Here is a 21,710-nt window from a genome sequence, read left to right on the forward strand (position 1 = left end):
AGGAGACTTCACTCCCGAGAAGATGGCTCCTGCGTTGGCTTTGTTGGTCCTTTGCCAAGTGGCTTTATACACAACTGTAACATCCAAGAACGGTAAAATAGAGCAGGACGATTGCTTTATGTGTCTTTGTGCATCGACTGTGAATCAACTCTTTTCTGCTTTTTCCTCATGTGCTGCAAGTATTTCTGTACTTTTAATCACTGTCCTTTATCTATTTTGAATGTATCTATTGTACAAGATTGATGCCGTCGAGTCAAAAGTATCAAAATGTGCACAACTTTTACAACAACCCCTGACATTTTAATCTGTACATTGGATTATGGGATTATGAAGCGTATACTGTTGTTGAATATTAATCCTGTGAAACCTTCTGGTCCAGTATGTAGCCGTCCTGATGTCGCTGACGGGATTGAGGAGTTGACCCTAAAACGTGTGTATGAGATTGGAGAGCAGGTGAACCTTGTGTGTGAAAGGGGTTACTCGCCTTCCACGGCGACCCCTGGAAGGCTGACCTGCACCAACACAGGAAGATGGACACAGTCAGACCTGGCATGCACCCGTGAGTTTACTGGGGTGTTGGACTCTCACTCTACGGCATCGTAACAAAGCGGTTTCAGAGTGCACCGGTGTAATACTAGAACAGCTGGAAATCCTAAATTGTTACAACCATCCAAAAGTAGAAGGTGTGAGCAAGGCGGGAGAAAAACTGCTGACCTTCAAAAAACAAAGTGAACCCCAGAGGAGTTAACTTCCCAGTGTGTAGCAGGAAATATTTTACTCCATGATATCCAGCTTCATCTTTTCCGCCTGTCACATGATGAGGTCCAAATGCAAAGAACAGCATTTTTGAAGGATCATTAATTCTCTTTAATTATTCATAATGTATTTACCAGGACAAAATATGACTAAGTAAATATACAATGTACCATAAAGAATAAGGGTTTTCAGCAGATTTATCAAAATAGTATATCAATATTCTAGTTTGATTTAGTCCGAAATCATCTGACCTCAAAAACATACCAGTGTCTCACATTCTGGTGCTTCTACAATGTGTGTGTATACAGTAGTACTGAACCATCTCTTCTGCAGCCAAGATGTGCCCAATACCTCGACCTCTGCAGCCATTAGCAATGGGAAGGACAGAAGCTCCATTCAAGAGTGTGCTTAACTTCACATGTAGTGACGGGTAAGATTGATTAAGATTTTAAAAAATCTAAAAAAGTCCAGTTCTGAACAGATCATCAGAAGCTGTGTTTACAATACTAAATTTGAGAATGATGTGAACTTTGTCAGGTACGTCATGCAAGGAGCCAATGAGAGCAGGTGTTCACATGATGGTACCTGGAGCAATCCACCGCCTCTCTGCAAAGGTACTGGAGGAAAATATATGCAGTGGAAATGATAACAGACTCTGTTCTTCAATGAGAGCAAACATCACATCCAAAGTCATGTTTTATCCTTTAAGGAAGCTTATTATTTATTGATGCACTTGTTTATTAAGTAAGTGAGATTATTTGTGCGTGTGCAGAACATGCCTTACATGGATGTCATTGTATACATAGAAGAAATGCAGCGGAGTTCTAGCATGATCGCTTTACTTCTTACAGCCGTGAACTGCCCACTGCCCAAGTCACCTCGAGATGGAAGGATCGTCTTTGATAAGCCAGTTACTGGAAGCACCACCATGTATGGGCAAGGCTGGACATATGAGTGTAACCCACGTATGGCACCAAGCTATGAGAGGGGATCCTGCATGGCTGACGGAACCACGACTGAGCCGCCGGTGTGCCGAGGTACGCTGCCAGTGTTTCTCCATGTTCTTTGGCCATCCTTTTAACTGCTAAATAGCGCCTCCTCACCTTTGTGATCATCCCAGAGGTAAGCTGCAGCATCCCAGCAGCCATACGGAATGGCTTCATCACCTTCGCTGTGATGAGACAACACAGCTACAAGGAGACGGTTAAGTACGCCTGCAATGAGCATCACATTCTGGATGGAGAGCCTGAGATACAGTGCCAAAACTCAGGAAACTGGTCTTCCAAGCCAGTTTGCAGAGGTGAGTCATGGGAAAATCAGATCTTGAAAACTAATCTCAGCCTGAATTCATGTATTTATGATTTTAGATCAGGAGTAGCTTTGTAAACCACAAGTATTCATATGAAAGGTTACTGAACATGAGCTTGTCCCATCCAGCTCCCTGCGCAGTTGGCATCAAAAGAGGCCGCATCTTCTACAACGCCAAGAAGCTCTGGATCGCTGACCTGAAACCCAACAGAGTCCTCCATGGAGAGCATGTTGCCTTCTATTGTCTGAACAGAGAGGAGAGGTGTGGCTACCCTGTGGTCAGCACCTGTAACGACGGGACCATCCCCATCCCAGAGTGCTTTGTGGGTGAGTTCTATAAGTTCGATTTCCACCCGTCGAGGTTTGGAAGCTCAACAGATAATAACAAATATGAATGCATTCAAAGGGTTTTAGATTTTAAAATAAGGCAGCGTGAACACTTGTACAGATACAAAACCTTTAACCCAACGTGTTTCTAATGCTCTTCTTAATATATGACTCCAAACTGAGGATGGCCCCAATAAATCAGATTGCTCATTCCAAGTTTTTGGAGAAGTCCATTATGTTTCCATAAAGCAATGATTTTATGATGACTGTAATACATCTGCCTTTCTTTTTCTTGCTTTTAGAACCAGGCAAGGTGGAGTACACCTTAAAGGCCAAAACCCTTCCATCAGAAATCACTATGTGTGTTGCGTCACCCCCTGCTAGACCTGCATAACTTTAAACACAATGACCTGAAACACTATGTACACTGATAGATATGAATGATTGGACCATGCTACAGAAGACAGATGGCACTTATTTCCTTGTGCCTGTCATTGTCAGCTAATAATAAAGTCATTATTAATTGAACAATTAAAAATGTTTGGTTCCTGAAAGAGTCTTTGTAAACTTGTGTACTTTTCAATCCTCTGATGCATACCAGTACATACTGAACATACATACGACAATGAAAACTGAAGATGTGAACTATTTGTGGCTACAATCTGACATAATTTCCCAGGAGGTTTGAGACCAATTCACACCTCATTCATGTGCGAATCTGACTTCCATGCGACCTTAACCACTCTTAGTTGATATATCACGGTGTAAGTAACACTCAGAGGTGCTTTTTTCAGTATAACTAATGTAGTGATGAGTAGTGAAATACCAAAAGACAGTGGAACGAAATTGCACAAAGGCTGAGGCCAAAAATAGATCAAACTTATGCAAATTTCAACTTCTCACCTTCAAATAAAGTTTGTCTGCATGTGTTTGTAGCATCTAGCTTTGTAGATCTCAGCTCAGTTAAAGTAAAGTAATGCAGACTTCGGTCATCACTTCACTTCAACCTGTTTAAATTTGGACGTTGATATCAAACATGTAGCTGATCGCTGAGAGATGCATTAAAGATCTCACTTCTTTCTGAGTATCGTACACAATAACTCTTTGTTATCTCTATATTTGTGCTGAGATTGCATTGTCAATTGCCCCTTTATTAATTGTTGGGTGCGGAAAGGGACATTTATTGAATAAACAATCTTACACCTCATTACCAAAATTAGATTCTTAGGTTTCGATGCATCTCTGCTCTTTAATAGGATTTGAGCAGCAGCCAAATGGGGCCAAAAGGAGTTTCATAATATTGCAGCAACATGGGAAAGTCCGCTGCTGGAGCGTTTCACTTCCAGTATAATGTCACGAGGATTACAATCTGTTATTGCAAAAGGGAACCAAAAAAAGGAGAAGAAGAGAAGAGAAAACAAGGATCACCAGCCAGCAGTTACTTCATGCTGCTCTTATCTGTTTATTTTTCGAGGAACACAAACAGCAGTGAGAGAGGGGACAGAGATTCAGACTTTGAAGCAGAAACCACAGGAAAGAACAGAGGAGCGTCTGCACATTTCTACAAAGGATGGAACGCATGCTGGCTTTGATTCTGCTGTGTCCATTTGTGTATTTTACCACCGCGGCATCCAAACAAGACAATGGTATTTGCTTTTATTTCTTACTTTTGTAATCTTTACATGGCTCAAACTGCACGCATTTACAGTCATTACTTTGCTGTTTTCACTTTAGCGTCAGGCAATGTTACAAGACATTAATTCTCAAGGCATTTTCTGAAGTAGCAATGACGATGTTTAGTTTTGGATGCATACAAAGCAATTATTTATTTTCATTAGTTGTTTGAGATGGTTTGTTTCAATGTGTTGTGAAGCTGACAGGAAGAAAATAACACTTTTTATGTCTTTGTAAAATAAAAAATGTTTTTGTTGGATGCAAGTTTCTGCTACTGCCTCCCTGTCAAAGGTCGCCAGCATTGCCTGTCATATTGTTTAAATGGTTGACATAAATGTGCAATATACAGTAGTTATCACTAATAGAGTTATCACTATTTCAGAAAAGTGGACCAAGTAAAGCCGTGAAGAAAGTTATGCTCCTTCAGAATAATCAACTTCCAGTAGATGTTGCTCTTGCTGCATTGCACATATTTTTTGTAGGGAACAGAAAACAGTACTATAATGATATAATAACTAAACGGTTGAGACAAATACAAACTATAACGACACTTTCACACACATTCCTTCTGTTTCAGGCTCAGCAGTTGAGACACACACGTGGCATTTAAGCTCAGACTAAATGCTTAACTCCTTAAGTGTTAATGCCCATTGGCTTGTCATATATTGGAATATTCTTTTCCAAGTGATTTGAGAGTCTATACATAATCATCATTAAATCCATTTGTCCTTGCAGTGTGTCTAAGGCCTGAGCTGGGTGCCAACATTGAGACAGATGGGCTCCAGAGGTTCTTTAGCCCCGGTGCAGAGTTAGCGCTGTCCTGTATACAGGGATACACCCCCGTGCTGGGCCCTCGGAAGATTGTCTGCGGTGCCAGTGGACAATGGACGAAAACCAAATTTTTGTGCATACGTGGGTCTCCATTATTCTAGTGAGAACTTGGGGTCAAATGTATACACTTCAATTCAATTTGACTATGATTGTTTTTGATAGGGCATAGAAAAATGCAATGCGTTAATACATTTTGGGGAGAATTGTATTTATTTATTTATGTGATTATTGTACTCTCATCTATAATATTATTTGTATTGGTATTGCTATGTTTGCATTATTCATAACTGAATAACTGAATAGAAAAACCCTTACATTCACACGTGTTCTCTGTACTGTTTTCTCTCCTGCAGCAAAACGATGTCCCTATCCTGAACCATTGGCTAATGGAGAAGCGTACTATGAGGATGTCGTGTTCCAGAGTATGATTAACTACACGTGTTATGAAGGGTAAAACAAAAACATCCTGTTGAATTTCATTGTGTCACCTCTGGCATTTTTGAAAAAGCAAATGGGAGGGCCTCTAATCAAGCAAACAAGTCTATTGAGCAGACAATACAATAGTGAAGCATGTTAAGTAAAGTGTAGTAAAGTGTGAGGGAATTGTGAAGATAAACCAAAGATAGATCAAACGCTGGAATTGAGTAGTATTTGAAAGTATTACCTCAAATCAGCAGGGCACACAGCTGTTGATCTGACTTTGCCTGCGATCACATGCCACGTAAAGATTTCCTGGCATTTAAAAAGCAAGCATTTCATTGAATATATTCATATATTTCTCTATGTGATCTGTTTTACCAACACTGGCAAGTTAACATCGCAAGAGGGACCAGGTGTGAGTATATACACGCAAAGAACACTTAACTGTTGGGCACCAAGGAAGTCTGCACACTGCCAGGCAACATTTTGATCTACTTGAAAGGCAATAAGAAGAATACACTATTTATTTCGAGCCTAACAGTGTGCAGACCTGAGTTTTGACTATTTAAGCATCATCAAAAACAACAAACAGAGCTGCATACGGAGCGGGTCCTCTTACGGAGCCGGCCACCATGTTTCTACAGGAGCCCAGAACCAAACCCTGGCTCCAAATAGGGCCATTCCTGTATTTTCTGTCAGGCAGCGTAGTTCTCCTGCTCGCTTGGCACACGGTAGAAGTTTCAGTTGGTTGAAATCTGCAACCTTACCGCTAGATGGCACTAAATCTAACACACTGTTCCTTTAAGACAAGCATCATGTGTTTTGTTTATTTATTTGCAATCTAAGCATGATCTGACTGCTCTGCACAGGTACACCTTGACTGGAGACAGTTCCTCAGTGTGTCTTGCCGATGGAACATGGAGCGCAGCAGAACCAGAGTGCACGCGTGTGTAAACCATTACATCCTTCTGCAAGGCTGGGGAAAATAAATAAGAAAGCATACAACTGGATTTTCTGTGGCCTTAGAAGACAGGCACCCGATTGAATGATTCTGTCCATAGGCCCTATATTTGTAGTATCCAGAAATGTACCACAACTTACCCCTCAATTTGCCCTGTTGTAAATGCAAACTGATCAAATAAATATATAAAAAAATCCTGACACATTACTCAGTGCAAGCATGCGATATACTGTATATAAATTGGGCCTATTCTCTCTCTTTCTTCTCTTGCAGCCTTGTCCTGTGGTCTCGCACCGATCCCACAGTTTGGGATGATCATTTATGACAAGAGGATCAGAGGGGAAACCACTGATTACGGCCTTGCAGGGACGTACGAGTGTCTGCCTCCGTACATAGTTATTGGCAACGCAAGAACCGAGTGCACTATCACTGGCAACTGGACCAAGACACCTGAATGTCGAGGTATAAAGGCATTGCAAGAAGTATTTACTGACCACAACCGTGTTTTAAACTGTTGTGACGCTTCAACAAGCAGGATGATGCTAACCAAAGTTATATTAATAATATGACACGTACACTATGAGATTGGGTGAATATTTCAGTAATGGGTGATTAGGCACGATTTGAAATCTCTTTCAAGAAAAAAAGAAAAACTACGAAACAGTTTTGGAGGATATGGGGGATTTTCTCACTCCTATATTGGTAGTACAGCGAGAAGATAATAACTAGTGGGAGCTGAGAAGGCACACTAATAACACATTAGATGCAATAGCACCCCCCTCTGGTCTTCAGCATCTCCAGGAAACATTTCCAATCCACTTGAACTGGGATGATTAGCAGACAAAAATATGAAAACAAATAGTGTCTCTAATGAATGGACTAAATAATTCCTGTTACAGTGGTGACCTGCCCTCCTCCGGAGAACATTGACAAAGGCTACATGTCGAGCAACGACCAGAGAGACTATGACTACAAGGAAACAGTCAGCTATGGCTGCAATGGAGATTACGTACTCGATGGAAGCCTCCAGATTGTTTGTCAGCAAAATGGGAATTGGTCTGAGAAGCCATCCTGCAAAGGTAGGGCTGCAACCAATGTATTGTATTTTTATTTTACATTAGAAATGACACATTTCTTGGGTGATCTTGATAGGTGAAGATCCTGAGACTGGCTTGTAGTTGTTTTTGAGAGTTTAGTTCTGCAGTAAAGGGTGGCATAGGAACGGTATTCATAATTCCATCTCGGCCTTTTTCCATTTATTTTACTCTCAACTTTACTTCAATCCCATAACTCTTTTTTTGCCTGCATTGAATATTATAAAAGTGTATATACATTTGGAAATGCTTTTCAGAGTTAAAATGGTCAGTGGAATGCCTCTGCATATGAGCTAAACTTTCAGTTGCCATCTAATATAAACCCAGCCTCTCGTTTACAGGTAGCTAACCACTCTCAATCTCAATGTCCTGCGTCGGGACACATAAACAACACAACGCTATCTATCAAGTATAATGTTTTTTGTTTCTTCTACTTGTCACATGCAGCTCCTTGCCATGTTGGCATACAGAAAGCAAGGATATTATACAAAGGACAAAAAATCTGGATCAAAGACCTCCAGCCTAATGTAATCTTACACAGAGAGATTGTCTCAGTCTACTGCATGGACAAGGTCCGGAAATGTGGTTATGCAGTGTCAACCCAGTGCAACGGTGGAATACTCAAAATCCCTGAGTGCTTTGAGCGTAAGACATATTTCATAACATATCACCCAATAGCTAGAATATATACTTTGCTTTATTCCATTTTATTTATTTTGTATTTTTAAATATATTTGTCATATTTCCACCTAAGACATAAGCAGTGCCAGCTTGTGTCTGCTGTTTTCATTTTTTTTAAATGGCATTAAAAGCTGTTTTCTAACTAGATTTAAAGAAACTGTGTTTAAAAAACTATTGATAACATAACAGGTGTACACTTAAACTATCAGAACAGCTTGTGCGGTACATGATCCAAGTGTTTCATAGCCAAGTGATTGTCCTCTGGGTTCAAAAGTATAGTTTTTATTCCCCATCTCAATTCAGATTTCCCCAAATAGCTATTGGTAATAACAGTACATTATAAATGAGTTATTGCAATAACAAATATAAAAAAAAAAATAATAAGATTTACAGTCTCCTACAAATGATCACCAAGCTTGGTCATATCGCTTGGAGCAGCTACACTTCCCATCAGACTTATTATTGTTCAACCCTGCAGTGAACAGTAAATCACAGCAGGACACATGAATGCTTTTGGGGGCAATATTCTTTCGACATGATCACTAAATTATAAAAGAGAAACACTTTGATTATTAATGGTCGTTGGCTCTATTATGGTAAGTGTATTCTAACCTGTTCTCTGTGTGTGTCTTTTTTCTAGAGCCCAGGAGTATTGATTATAACCTTTATTCAGCTTCACTTCCATCAGAAATCGAACAATGCTGAAAAAGCAGCAGATCCCTTCTCTGATTTTTATTAAACTACTTCCATATACAATATGTGTTGGTGTGTTTTTGTTGTCGTTGTGGTCTCCTTCTGTCCACCAAATAGCCACAAATAGATTCATAGGAACTGGACACTGAGACGCTGATAACACAAATCTGAAAACAAAACAAAAAAACATACATTTTCCAAACCTTTCATGCTCCGCTCCTCCTGATTGGTTGGGATGCTCCTGATTTGTCAGTAATCAAAACACGGAAGACACTGAGCAGGTGGTTATGAATTAAATACAGGATTGTTAGACATTTCACTTTATCTCACCTGGAGGTTCTACGACACAAGGAGACTACATTATACCTGAAACTTTTGCCAACCTGTACCTCACATTTGCAAAATTGTTTTTAGTGTGGTGGTGCCAGACAAGCGCCCTATTATACAAGTTCCTTCCCGAACGAATCCAGTTACTCTTTCACTCTGGTATGCACAGGTCATGGTGATCTTCTACCTTTCTATATACTCACTTTCTGATCATCTGTATTTCAAATTTTATATAATTAAAATTAACACATAGATTATGCAAGTAATGTACTGTAATTAAAATGCATAGCTTCTTAATTGAGGAGCGCTTAAGGTTCTTGTAATATGTGTTAATAGGTAATACTATTTCCTCCTGTATGTACCTGCAAAAAGCATAGCTAACTTTTGATAAGTGCAAAACAAAGGATGTGTTAACCTTAATAAGGCATTGTTCTATGGGCATAGTCAACTGCTCATCTCAATGTCCATTTGGCTCTTTCCCAGGCAACGCTGCAAGTCCAGGTGCTGTATCCCCATGGTATCATGGATAGGTACTGTACTTGGATAGCTCCTCTGACCACAGGATTAAGCAAACATGCTGCTCTCTTTTAAGAGCCAGCCAAATTTGACTTTGAGATTTGGTTGTGTGTGTGCCAGAAATAAATGTCCTCCTGGCCAAATGAAGGCAGAATTGGCCATGAAGAGCCAAACCAGAAAATAGCATGTCCCCTAAGGAATGTGAGCTGAAAATAATCCTGCCCTGGTTCAAATTGAAAAAGGATTCGTTCCATGACATCTGTGAAGACATGCAATGTGCCTGGGATTATATCGCGTGTGGATTTTGATATTCCAATACTCCCAAAGTGTCCTTCTGCTTATTGTCCAGACTGCATATTGTTGAAGGTAAAGAGGTCACTTCAGAAAGATAGTCAAAATGTTTCTGAGGACCAAGGGTTTCCTACAGCAATCTATTAAGGTTACCAAGAATGTGTGTACACTGTTACGCTGACCTGCCTATAATGCTACAACCATTTCTAAAGACTTACTGTCAGTAAGATGACACTGTAAAGACATGCATTATGTACCTGAAGGCTTGCTGGAGAGTCAGAAAAGATTGGCTTTCTGAAAGCTGCGGGAGACTTAAATGGCCAGGAAAGCAGGAAAGGTTGCAGGACCTTTTTGCATTGTCAGAACAGATTCTTGACTGTGCTCCTTTTGAGTTCCCTGTTCAGTGGATACAGTTCATGTTGTGTAGCAACAGCGGTTTCCAAGGAACAAATCGCGGAAGTAAGTAGCTTGAGCTGAAAGTGACCACATGAAATGAAAACAATCGCAGTAATTAAACAAGAGAATAATGGATGAATACCATATGACCAATAGGATCAGAAAATTCAAAAAATAGAGAGTATAGAATACATAACATACATATGACACCACATCCATACAATTTGGATTAATCCAATGTTAGTTTTCGGCTTATGTGAACTGATGTGAACTGCAAGCCAATACAATGTCTATAAAATAGTGTCTATCCTGCACAGTGGGTATATCAGTTCAAGCAATCTATAACATCCACCCTGTGTCCATGTGTCAATTCAGCTACCATAAACATACTGAGCTTAATTATCGAATGCAATTAAAAGGTTGCAGCTAATACAAATGCACGAGTAACTGTTGGATAAAAACTCAATCAGAATCAGAATCCGTTTATTTGCCAGGAATGTTTACACAAACGAGGATTTTTTTCTAGGCAGAAGGCGCATAACATTAGACATGAGACGTTAGACGAGACAAACAACAATCAACAATCAACGACAACAACAGTGCAATGGGTATTAAATTAAGTATAAGATAAAGTGCTCAGACAAACAGATAACATTAATGTAAGTGTATGTTAAGGTGACATGTGTGTTTAAGTTAAAGTGTATGTTAAGGTGACATGTGTTTAAGTTAAAAAAAAAGTGTATGTTAAGTGGCATGAGTGTTTAAAGAATTTTGATCAGACAAACATGTAACTATGACCGTACCCATAAACACTGGAACACATTGGGTTACATAACATCCTCCCTTCAGAAAGCCTCATAAATTCTGAGATGGGGAGCAGCAACAGCAAGTGTAACCGTGCCGACAACCCACATCCTGTTTGCGCTAGGTCTGTTTCCACCAGTTAAACAGCAGACCTATCTCCTTCACCTGCCTGACAGGCTATATGAGGATCACATGACACCATTTGATTTTGCACAGACAGGATGTTTCCTTTCATATACAAGTTTCCTCCCTTTCTGCTCCTTTTCACCACATCCATTAGATCCATCCAAAGGCTCCAGCCCAAATGCATAAGGAAATGTTGACCTGTGAGAGAAAGCACATATTTGATTACTTCTATTGATCTTTAAGCCATAGAGATTACTTTTGTCTGTAAATCTGTACCATTGGTGGCTCTTTTTCTCAAACTAGTGGCTTCATTGATTTACTGTGTATATTCACAACTTTATCCTGTGTAACTACTATTAAACATTGTTTTGGGGGTATATTTGATTACAAATATATAATAACAATAACAATAATAATAATAATAATAATAACAACGAATCGTCCTCCTTGCAACTACATCGAACAGAATGCAAATAATGCACGGCTTCTCCACGTTAAATCAGAGTTTCTGTTTCTGTAATTTTCGCTTTACACTGTGCGCGCTCCCGCGAGGTGCAAGACAAATCTCGACGAGGAACGCGCGCGGGCACGCACAACTCGACAGAAACACCCGTTTGCCTCCGACAAGCGTTCGTCTCTTCTCGCGAGATCCTACGAGTTCTGCTTTCTTCTCGTCCAGCATGGCCGCGCTCTATGAGGGATACACGTTGTGCGGACTTGCTCCAGCTCAAAATCTGTCAAATGCAGGTATTCTGGGGATCGAAGAGGAGAGAGACAGCGACCATGTCGTCGTCACCGACTCAACCAGATCGGTCACGCTGTACAAGGTAACGTTTCACGTCTGTTTCGAGGCGGCTCTCCTACCCAGCTGATCGGCGCGACCTGGAGAACTCGTGTTGGCATCCTCGGCTGGTCTTAGCTACTGTGGCAGAAACCATCAGAACAGACACGACACGATACAACACACATAACGCCACTTCCAGCTGTAATAGCGCGGACTCCTGTTGCGCCAACATCGTGAGCCCGGGTCGGCCCGGTGATAGTAACCGGTGTGCCAGCATACAACTACACGCAACTGTGAGCTAACGGGCGCTATGTCGCACAGCTTGCTAGCCGGGTTGCTCGGTCGGAGTGTGTATTACTTTCATGTACTGCTCCACATACCGCCAAACGGTTTACCACGCACCAACCGTTCAGAATGGGCCTCACTTGCTTGCTCCCTACTCTCCCAGCGAGGTGGGCACACTATGGCATAGTGGCAGCGTTTTAGGAAGTGAGGGGGAACTTTTGTTTGTGTTGTAGCGTCATTGCTGGTATTTACCGGTGCTATTTTCATGCATGTGTTCGTGGTCCCGCCAGGTTTCGGACCAGAAGCCGCTGAGCAGCTGGACTGTGAAGCAAGGACAGACACTGACCTGTTCAGCGGTCTACAACCCGCAGACCAAGGAGTATGTGGCGGTGTCGGACAGCAAGGTAGGCTTCACGTCTTCTTCTCTTAGTGGTGTCTGGAGCACCGCCTGTACAGAAACCTGGAAATAAATTGGGGCAAAATGGATACATTCTTACATGTAAACATGTGAACAGCTGCTGCTGTGACTTAATGTCACGACCATGCTTGAATATCTGTAGCATTGCATAGTTGATTTTAAACGCTGAGTAATACTTTATACACTGTGCAATACTGTCATCACGTTTTTGTGCAATACTATTACTATATTTTGTGCCTTATTTGTATTCATCTTTTATCTTTTGTATTGTAATTTCTGTGTGTTAGGAGGACCCAGCAAAATAAGCTTTTCATTGTACAGAGTGACTGTCTGTTATCTGTGCATATGACAACAAACATATTTTTTAATGTAATAGTTATTACTCAAAGTGAACTCCAAAGTGCAACAGTGGCTGAAATGTTGCTTCTTTTTTTCTGTAAACTTGTACTTTCTGAATTTCCATTCTGCATGACTCATTCTCCCACTCACTTGACTACCAGCTGTACAAAAGATGAGACAATGTTCAGGAGGCCGTGTCCATATGATTTATTATTCACTTCAGTGTTACCTCATTTAAAGGTTTGACCGTACTACTGCATTTGGCCCTTGATAAATAAACTGAAATTAAGTTGTTATTCACTTTGTCTTTCATTTAGACTCTAGGTGTCACTGTAGATCTGTCCTTTGAGAAATAACTGCCCGACACTTGTCACAAAAGTAATGTCTGTGTTTTTTATTTTTTGAAGGTGATCAGAATTTGGAAGCAAGAAGACCTCCACTTGGATCAGGCCTTCAAAGCAACCGTACGTGAACTAGTTTGAACAATGTGTTGTCTGATCAATCCAGAAGTGATTCCACCTGATTTGTGAAAAGCCCCGTTGCCACAGAGAGGGATGAGACGTGATGAATAATACAATCGGGGACAATGACTTTGTGTTTTCCACCAAGCATGCTGGAAGCAGTTCATTCACACTCTGTCACAGCTCCATTTGAACATGTCCATTGTGCCTTACCGATGCCACTGAAACTACAATCTGAACCGAGTCTGAGCCCATCCTCATTCCTTCTCCTGTGTATGAATTCTCTCTCCAGGTGTCATCAGATGTCTGGAGGGTCCACTGTGTGGCTGGAGGGGAGCCTGTGGTGTTGTTCCTTAGAGGAGCAGTGAGGCTCCTGGACTCCCTACTTGCTGCTCCCCAGCAGCCCATCGAGGAAGTCCTGCCTCAAGAAGAGGCCATTAGGTCAGTATCACTTACAGACCCGCTAAACCCTTTGGGTTATAATCTGGATTGAGAGTGATGTTTACATTTTAACAATTTATATTGACAATTCAATTTCAAACAATAGCTCGGGTTGTGCAGCAGCCTCACCTTTTAGCGTGTGGTTGATTGTTCCTTTTGTCTTTAGGTGGAGCACCAACATAGTGACAGAGTCACAGCAGTTTGTCATTTTCACAACCGAACAGGTAACATCATTTAAATTGTACAGGAGACACAAAAGCTGATAACTAAACAGAATGACTTCAGATTTAAGCATTCGTTGTGCTTGTAACTTGTAAAAACAAATAATTTGACTGTGAATGGCTGCCATGTATTTCCTCGACCCTTTTACCCAAAACTATTTTATTTTGTCCTTGACTTGTCCTCGGACATCAACTCTGTTATTGGTAATTCTAAAGGCCAGTTTGCCTTGGCTGTCAATGTCGTCCCACAGAAAGGAGATCATTTCCTGTACCTGCAGAGACTGAATCCCAACACCCTCCAGAGGTACCGGCTGGAGAGGGAAGAGCCGGGTCTTTCCCCGCTCAGCTTCTCTGCCTCCTACAGGGATAAACACATCTGCCTGCTTTATCTCTGTAAGTCTGAGTTTCCTGTGAAAGTATTTTTAGTATCACTGTTTGACAGCAGAGGCTAATTTCGCGGACTTCCTTTTCTGTGCACCGCTCATTGTTTGCAGTCCTATTAGCAAGTTGAGATGCGAGACTGCGATTGCCGTTGAAAGACAGCGTGTACAGCAGGATTGATTCACAAGTCGCCGGTTTACAATCTAATTTCAAACCAGTGAAAAGCTTACTTATCGTCAGACGATAGTCGGGAGGTTTGCAGTTCTTTTGCTCTCCACATGATCTACGAACCAGGACGCTTTGGGCGACAAAATCTTGTCCTGCTGCATACATATTTTGTTTATGGTTTCGCTACTGTGAGTTAAGTGTTTCACAACCCAAAAAACTCAACAGAAAAACAGCAGTGACTAATTGCACATTCATTTTTTGGTTTATTTCAAGTTACACATTATGTTGCACATGTAAGATAGGTGTTGTGGTATTAGTTTTCTCATTAATCTTTTTTTTGTGCCTCATTTCCCTTCCATCCAGACCCTAATGGTCATGTATACCAGAGTGTAGTCTCTGAGAGGGTCCTGGTGGCTGACGAGGGGGCCCAGGCTCTTTCACTGCCCCGCAGCCTGCTGCTGGGTCTTCCCGTCGGCGAGGGCCTCCTGGAGTCTGCATCGGCTCAGGCCCTGGACGAAGCACATGTCGCTGTTGTGGGGGTGCCACACCCCTCTGCCGGATCCGGCAAAGGTAAATGCATTTTAATCACACTGCCGCAAATGAAGACCCCAGGGGCTCTACTCAGACAGGTTGTCGGATATTATTTGCATGAGCAGCTGGCTGGTTTTCACTCTGCTAAAAGTGCCTTTTTATGCAAGGCTCATTTTAAGTAAGTTAATATGGGATCTACGGAGAGCTGTGTTCTCAAGGTTTTTAGGATGAAAAGTTCAGTGTAGAAAGTGGCAACAAATTAAACTATCATCTGTCCAATAAAGGAGCTGAATTTTGTTTCTAGTGTCTCTGTATTGTGCTGTGGGGAAATTACCAGGGTTTTTGGTAATGAAGGCATGATGACCTGAAGCCATGTGACTCCAGTATCTAATGCAAGCTTGTGTGTGGGTCTTGAACGTCTCTCTGTCTTTGATTTTTTCAGACTTCCTCTGCATCTGGAATACCAATTTCCAGACGCTTCAGGCAGGAAAAGAGATGGCGGGAAAAATCTACGGACAGGTAGGAATGTTTGGTGTGTGCGTGTGCGTGTGTGCGTGCGCACATAACCCACCAAGAGAATTGTATTTCTTTTTGTGTGTCTCTGTTGTATGTTCAGTAGATGAAACAAATACTGGTAATACTTTTAGCTATGCTGACTGCTGGGCCCTAGCGCTCATACGGGACAATCACCAGTGTGTACATGAGTATGTGTGAGCCTAGCACCCACTCCAGCTTCCTTCGTGGTTTAATTACTGTAGGCCAAGGTTCCCTGTCCTTCCAGCTGTTGGGTGCTGATGGAGGACTGTATGACTTTGGCAAAGCATTGTGGCTGCTCTCCACCGTGACTGGGCTCTCTGTCCCTCCTCACAACTTTATTGCAGTTTACATTCTTAATATTGACGCTGAAATAGTTGTCCTAGCTCATGTTATCACTGTTAATCTTCGCTAACTTAAAATTCCTGTTTGTATTCTCTTTCCTCACTTGTCTTTGATCTAGCTATGGAGTTTTTGCAACAAGTTATTCATTCCACATGGGAAAACCCTCTCAGTTATTCCATATGAGTGCCCCAAATCTTCCCTGGCCACTGCACTGGGAAAACTGAGGCAGGTCAAGACTGAAGGTGAGCCTAAACAAATATGCAGTAATAACATGTTCTTGCACTAATTTGACACTGCAGAGTTGTTCACTCGGTACACTGTGCTTTTTCTTACTGCAACAGAGTCCAAAGCTCCCACTTCTGTACCATCTTGGAATAACATCCTGCATGAAGAGAAAGCTCATCCCTCGAGAACAGTGGAGACCAGGAAGACGGTTTGTAGATTGATCTATAATGGGTAACCTAAATGACTATGTAAAGAAGTATCGGTCTCATCAGACAATTCATCCCATCTTAAACATGCTCGCACACTAGAACCATAACAACACCAGTTGATGAACGTGACACCGATTTCACGAGTCAGCAATTCACTGCTTTTGCTTTCAAGTTGTAAAGTTGTGAGTCATGGTTTAGTAATTATCCCATCAATAGTATCATCCATGGTTGTATTCCTCTCATTCCATACAGAGAACAACCCGTAAGAGCCAATCAGCACCTAGTTTAACAAATTACCAAGTTCTGGAGCTCATCAAGGTAAGAATAAGATTATTATTTGTATGATTTTCTGGCAAAAAAAGTGCAATTTTATAATTGAAACAAATATTTTAATTTCCTCATGCAGACCGCACCAGTAGAAGAGGTCCAGAGGGAAGTGAAGGTGCTCCTCTCAAGGACAGACATCCAGGATCTGCAGCCCTCGTTGGGACAGCTCGCATCAACCCTGGTGTCCCGGAGCCTGCAGGATCCAGCCTTCTATACCCCCAGCAGCCTGGCTCAGCTAGTGCACACTCGGTGCCTCTGCCACAGGTCAGTAAGGCATGGCAATGGGATCAAGGTGATGTTGTTCTTTGAGTGAGAGATATAACTGAAAAATATAAATAGATCACATCTCAAAACTATTTAACTGGTATTCCGTCTGAACCTGTTTTTGAATACGAATGTCATAATTGTGATGGTTTACCATAATTGTCCTTTCTGCTTTATGTGACCATTCACCATCGTGACGTTCAACAGTGTGTGTCCCGACCTTGTGCTCCTGGCCCTGGAGAGGAAGGACTACTTCCTGTGTCAGCTCTGCTTGCAGTTCTTCCCTGACATCCCTGAAGCCGTCACCTGTGCCTGCCTGAAGGCCTTTATCAGGTAAAACTGATGGTTTTGATTTAAGTGCACAACCCCCAAACTGATGTCCTCAGGGACAACATATTTTGGGGATTTAGGGTTTTAATAATGTGATTTTTAGCCTGACTCGGTGTAGTGAAAAATGCGGGAAGAAAATAAACGGTGTGTGGCTCTACCATGGTCTTTCAGCATGTCAGACGTTGACGTAGCGAATGGGAGCCTGGAGCCCGGCAGTGTCTCCTTCATGGAAACCCTGATTGCTCGAGAGCGCGGCCCGGTCGGCGCGCTGAATGGCTTTTGCCCCACCTCCGCTGACGAGGACCGCTCGGACGGCCTGGGTGGTGGGGGCACCAGAGCACAACAAGAGGAGGAGAAGACCTCAACGCCACCAGAACAGATCTGTCCAGTGGGATTGCACAAAGCTGTCCTACTGTATCCTGCACTATGTTGCCACATGTTGTTGTTTATTTATCATTTATCATAGGATTCAACCCCTACCCACATATTGTATACCAGTGACAAGCTTTGTTATAGTTAAACAGCATAATGGCAGACTCTTTGTCCGCAGTGATTTTAATTGACTATGTATGAGATCTTAACTCAAGCTGTATAGAAATGAGGTCCTGCAGACGGCGTACAGCGACTCCTTCCTCCTCCCACACCTAAAAGATCTCTCTTCCCAACAAGTTGTTGTGAGTGACCGCCAGTTAATTGCATATTTTTATAACACCAACTATAGATGCTTAGACGAAACGCTATTTATAACATTCAATGTTCTTTCTCGTCAAATCAGCTTTTCCTCCAGTACCTGCAGTTCCTTTACCTAAAATATTCCCAAGATGCTCTCCCACAGACTCATGGATTGAGATCACCAAGCCTGACTCAGGTCTGTGTCAATGTCTAACTGGATAATTAGTGTGGCCGTACTTGGCATATTGAGGCAGCTCGCATCTCCTGTCACACCGGGACACGTCAAGTGACGAGTCCGGATGCAGAAAAATATACTTTGCTGACAGATTGTCAAATCCAGATATGGTGGAAGTCAGACTCGCATTTTGAGCTGAACTGCGTGCGGTTGGAATTAAGTTCAGCCAAAGAGCATAAACTTCTAATATGTAACAATCATGTAAAAGCGCTGGACTTCTGCTACACCAATCTGTCTCTGCAATAATAACTGGGTTGTCAGTGAATTGTTCGTAACTAAATGGTCGTAAACAAAGGCTGGAAGGCAACACTTCAGTCATTCTAGTTGGAAGGGAATGAAATTACTAACTCTGTTTTCCTTTGCATGTGATTGTAGATCATGGATTGGGTATGCTTGCTGTTGGACGCCCATTTCACAGTGCTGGTGATGACTCCAGAGGCCAAGGGCTTACTGCTGAACCTCCACAGCTTCATCAAGTCTCAGGTAACCAGCCGTACGCCCTGCAACTGGCTGCATGTTAAATATTCTAGTCAAATGGAAAACTACAACATCAACAGGGGATGGGATCACATGCACAAACTACAAATATATATTATGTGTGATTTTGTTGTTGTTGTCATAGCTCAAACACCTGAAGGGAATTTTGTCAACTTTGCCACAAACGTCCATCTTTACTCAAGGATTAACTGATTAGAATTTGGTGGTCAAAGGTCATAGACATGTTTTATAATTGCCAGGGATTGGGCGTTGGGTTGTGTATGGCAACGGGATACAGAGTACTGCATTTTTATCAGAAAACTGTTGCATCTGAAAAGTTATCTGGGAAAGAAATTGACGAGAAGATGCCTTGTGTCCTCAGGTGAGACTGGTTTCTGAGCTCGGAAAGATCGAGGGCAGCCTCCAAGAGCTCAATAAGATGAAGGTGAAGAAGGACGTCGGACAATACTCCATTGAAATTATTGAGCTGTTTTAGAATGTGTATACTTTTTAATAAATCTTTGAGCTTATTGGGTCTTTTCACCTGTACTGGTTTGAAGGTCGTATACTTGTCCCAAATGGTCACATATTAAGTGCTTTTTGGTAAGAAAGGCTGGCCATCAGACTCCAGATGTGTGAGTTTTACCGTGTATGAATTATTGTTAATGTGTGTAAGTTAGGCATTGCATACATTGCAGATGCCTTTGAACCTTGTAAATGATGACCATTAAGATAATATGGCTGGCATGATAAATAAATTGTCTTCTCAATGCCAAACTGGTTAATAATTGTCATAATCATAGGACTCTACCTTCGAACACAACTGTGAGAATGAATGGCTGTTTCTGTCGGCTGTGACTTTGTACCGGGTTTTCCACAGGAAAGCCTTTTATATTGAATACAAATATATAATTTGAAAACTGCTAATCCTTGTGTGACTTTGTTTGTTTCATTAAATGATACTTGTGAAGTAGTGTGGGATGCATTGACATTAGTGGTGATCGTCACGATTTTTGCACGCTTTTACTCATTTGTATTACTTTTATAATTCTTAATGGTAATTTAGGTCATTGTACTCATTTGTGTAGAAGCACCTAGCCATACCGTGAACTGAAGTTACTGCAAAACTTTTATTCTACTGAGAGGGTTATGAAGAGCGGTATGAAGAGAAGTAAATCTACAAGAGGCCCTACTGTAATACGCTAAATATTTAAAAAAGTAGCAGGCATATAGTTAACAAGTTGCTATTACTTGGTGTAGAACGAGCATTTAGCAAGTGGAGCATACATTGGCATCACTGCCAGTATTGTGCTAGCTTCGATGGCATTCTTAATGTGGTATAGTGATCGCAATAACCAATGCTCCAACAATCTGTCACTTGAGTAGCTGCTCTGATTCCCTCCATAATGAAAATATATTAGGGCCACAATCACAAAAATGTTATTCGTTGTCGGCAGGATTCGAACCTGCGCGGGAAGATCCCAATGGATTTCTAGTCCATCGCCTTAACCACTCGGCCACGACAACTGATGAAGAGGTGAGGGGGATAAACTCGAAATGACCAAGATGCATTCATGTGATGTCAATACATAGGATAGCTTGGCTTGCTATGCGGGGAAAGCCAGAGCTTTGGTTTTGTGCAGTATATTATTGAAGTGAACACAAATTGGGGGGAAAAAGAGGCAGCACAACGAGAGCAAAGACGAAGAGTTACCGTGAACATACCGTGCTCATCAAGTCAAACCCAGAGACATATGGCAAGAGTGAAGGATGTTGCAATTGCAACTCTGTTACTATATTCTTTGGTTGACCTTAAACGTTATTGCAGGCTACACAGCACAGGTTTGATCAGCAGGTGCTCAGCACTCCAATAACATGCCAACGTAATTTGAACAATTAAGCGTCAACTGAACAGGCTGAACTGGTTGAAAATGGAGGTTCCCCTGTAATACTGAAAAGTACATTTAAAGTCATATTCAATGCATTTGTCTAAAACATTTTTTACAGCTGTTTTGCACATTTACGTAATTTAGTACGTGTGCTATTTACTTTCATTGCAAATTCAGTTTCATGTTTTACAGCTAAATGTCGGACGTATGCTTATATGTTCTCGCCTGGCTTTGCTGTGACGACGATGGCGACATGGCGGAACAAGAACGAAGATGTTTCACTACACTCGATCCACCTGCGAGTATAACCACCCGCCAAAACCCAGTCAGTGCTAATAACGTGCTATTGGCATAACACGATTGCATGGATAACTAATTTTATGAACTAGCACGGCAATTGCGTGTATTGTAGAATAGTGAGTCACGTGACCTCGCATACACTCAGGCCTGTTAGTGTCAAGTTAGAGGATAAAAAACGCACCTTCCGATCTGTTACAGTGAGCTCGTTAAAACGAAAGCATTTCAACTGTAAATTTGGATTATACAACGGCTGCATTGAAAACAAATAATGACTGTAACCTTGTTTCATATCCATGCTCTGTTCTGTGCATCTCGGTATTAAATACTGATTTGTATGATTTAATTTAACTGTGCCTTTAGTTTGAAGGAACGCGTGCTTTACTTCCGGTAGAGCCACTGGTTTCCATGGTTAGCTTTACGCAGCTCTGGGGCCTGCTGTGTTTTCAACGGAGGGAGAGCTGAGAAAAATGGCGTCTGCAGGCGACCCAGAGCGGGACACCGGCCATTCAGTTTGAGCTTTCCGCCCTGAAATTGAGACCGGGGCTTGGTGGAGTATTATCGGGAACCGTCTCCAGACCTGCTGGGTTCTTTCTCCCCCGCTTTTCTCCGGAGTGCGTGGCTTATTCGAGCTCCGAGATTGAAGCGGAACAGAAGAGACACTCTCCCACA

At 41.8% G+C, this 21,710-nt stretch overlaps 2 protein-coding genes across 2 annotated transcripts; both read left to right on the plus strand.

Moving 5' to 3' along the window:
- The first annotated feature begins 13 nt into the window (after positions 1 to 13).
- LOC306737489 (P-selectin-like) lies at positions 14 to 8,808 on the plus strand. The gene is made up of 17 exons (XM_079219222.1): positions 14 to 92; positions 380 to 559; positions 1,090 to 1,186; positions 1,294 to 1,370; positions 1,608 to 1,793; positions 1,877 to 2,056; positions 2,194 to 2,391; positions 2,694 to 2,770; positions 3,328 to 3,338; positions 3,925 to 4,037; positions 4,801 to 4,977; positions 5,250 to 5,346; positions 6,186 to 6,262; positions 6,551 to 6,739; positions 7,177 to 7,356; positions 7,819 to 8,016; positions 8,693 to 8,808. Exons 1-17 carry the CDS (start codon positions 23 to 25, stop codon positions 8,755 to 8,757), a joined length of 2,172 nt encoding a protein of 723 aa, XP_079075348.1. The 5' UTR covers positions 14 to 22; the 3' UTR covers positions 8,758 to 8,808.
- A 3,077-nt stretch (positions 8,809 to 11,885) lies between these two features.
- nol11 (nucleolar protein 11) lies at positions 11,886 to 19,770 on the plus strand (the record flags this gene model as incomplete). Its single annotated transcript, XM_079220188.1, has 18 exons — positions 11,886 to 12,032; positions 12,565 to 12,678; positions 13,439 to 13,495; positions 13,785 to 13,933; positions 14,100 to 14,157; positions 14,406 to 14,547; positions 15,067 to 15,273; positions 15,677 to 15,753; positions 16,232 to 16,355; positions 16,455 to 16,546; positions 16,800 to 16,865; positions 16,954 to 17,138; positions 17,346 to 17,471; positions 17,640 to 17,882; positions 18,064 to 18,142; positions 18,244 to 18,336; positions 18,751 to 18,858; positions 19,235 to 19,770. 18 exons carry the CDS (start codon positions 11,886 to 11,888, stop codon positions 19,346 to 19,348), a joined length of 2,181 nt encoding a protein of 726 aa, XP_079076314.1. The 3' UTR covers positions 19,349 to 19,770.
- Positions 19,771 to 21,710: the final 1,940 nt, after the last annotated feature.

Source organism: Taurulus bubalis (genome assembly GCF_910589615.1).
Source record: "Taurulus bubalis genome assembly, chromosome: 6".
NCBI lineage: Eukaryota > Metazoa > Chordata > Actinopteri > Perciformes > Cottidae > Taurulus > Taurulus bubalis.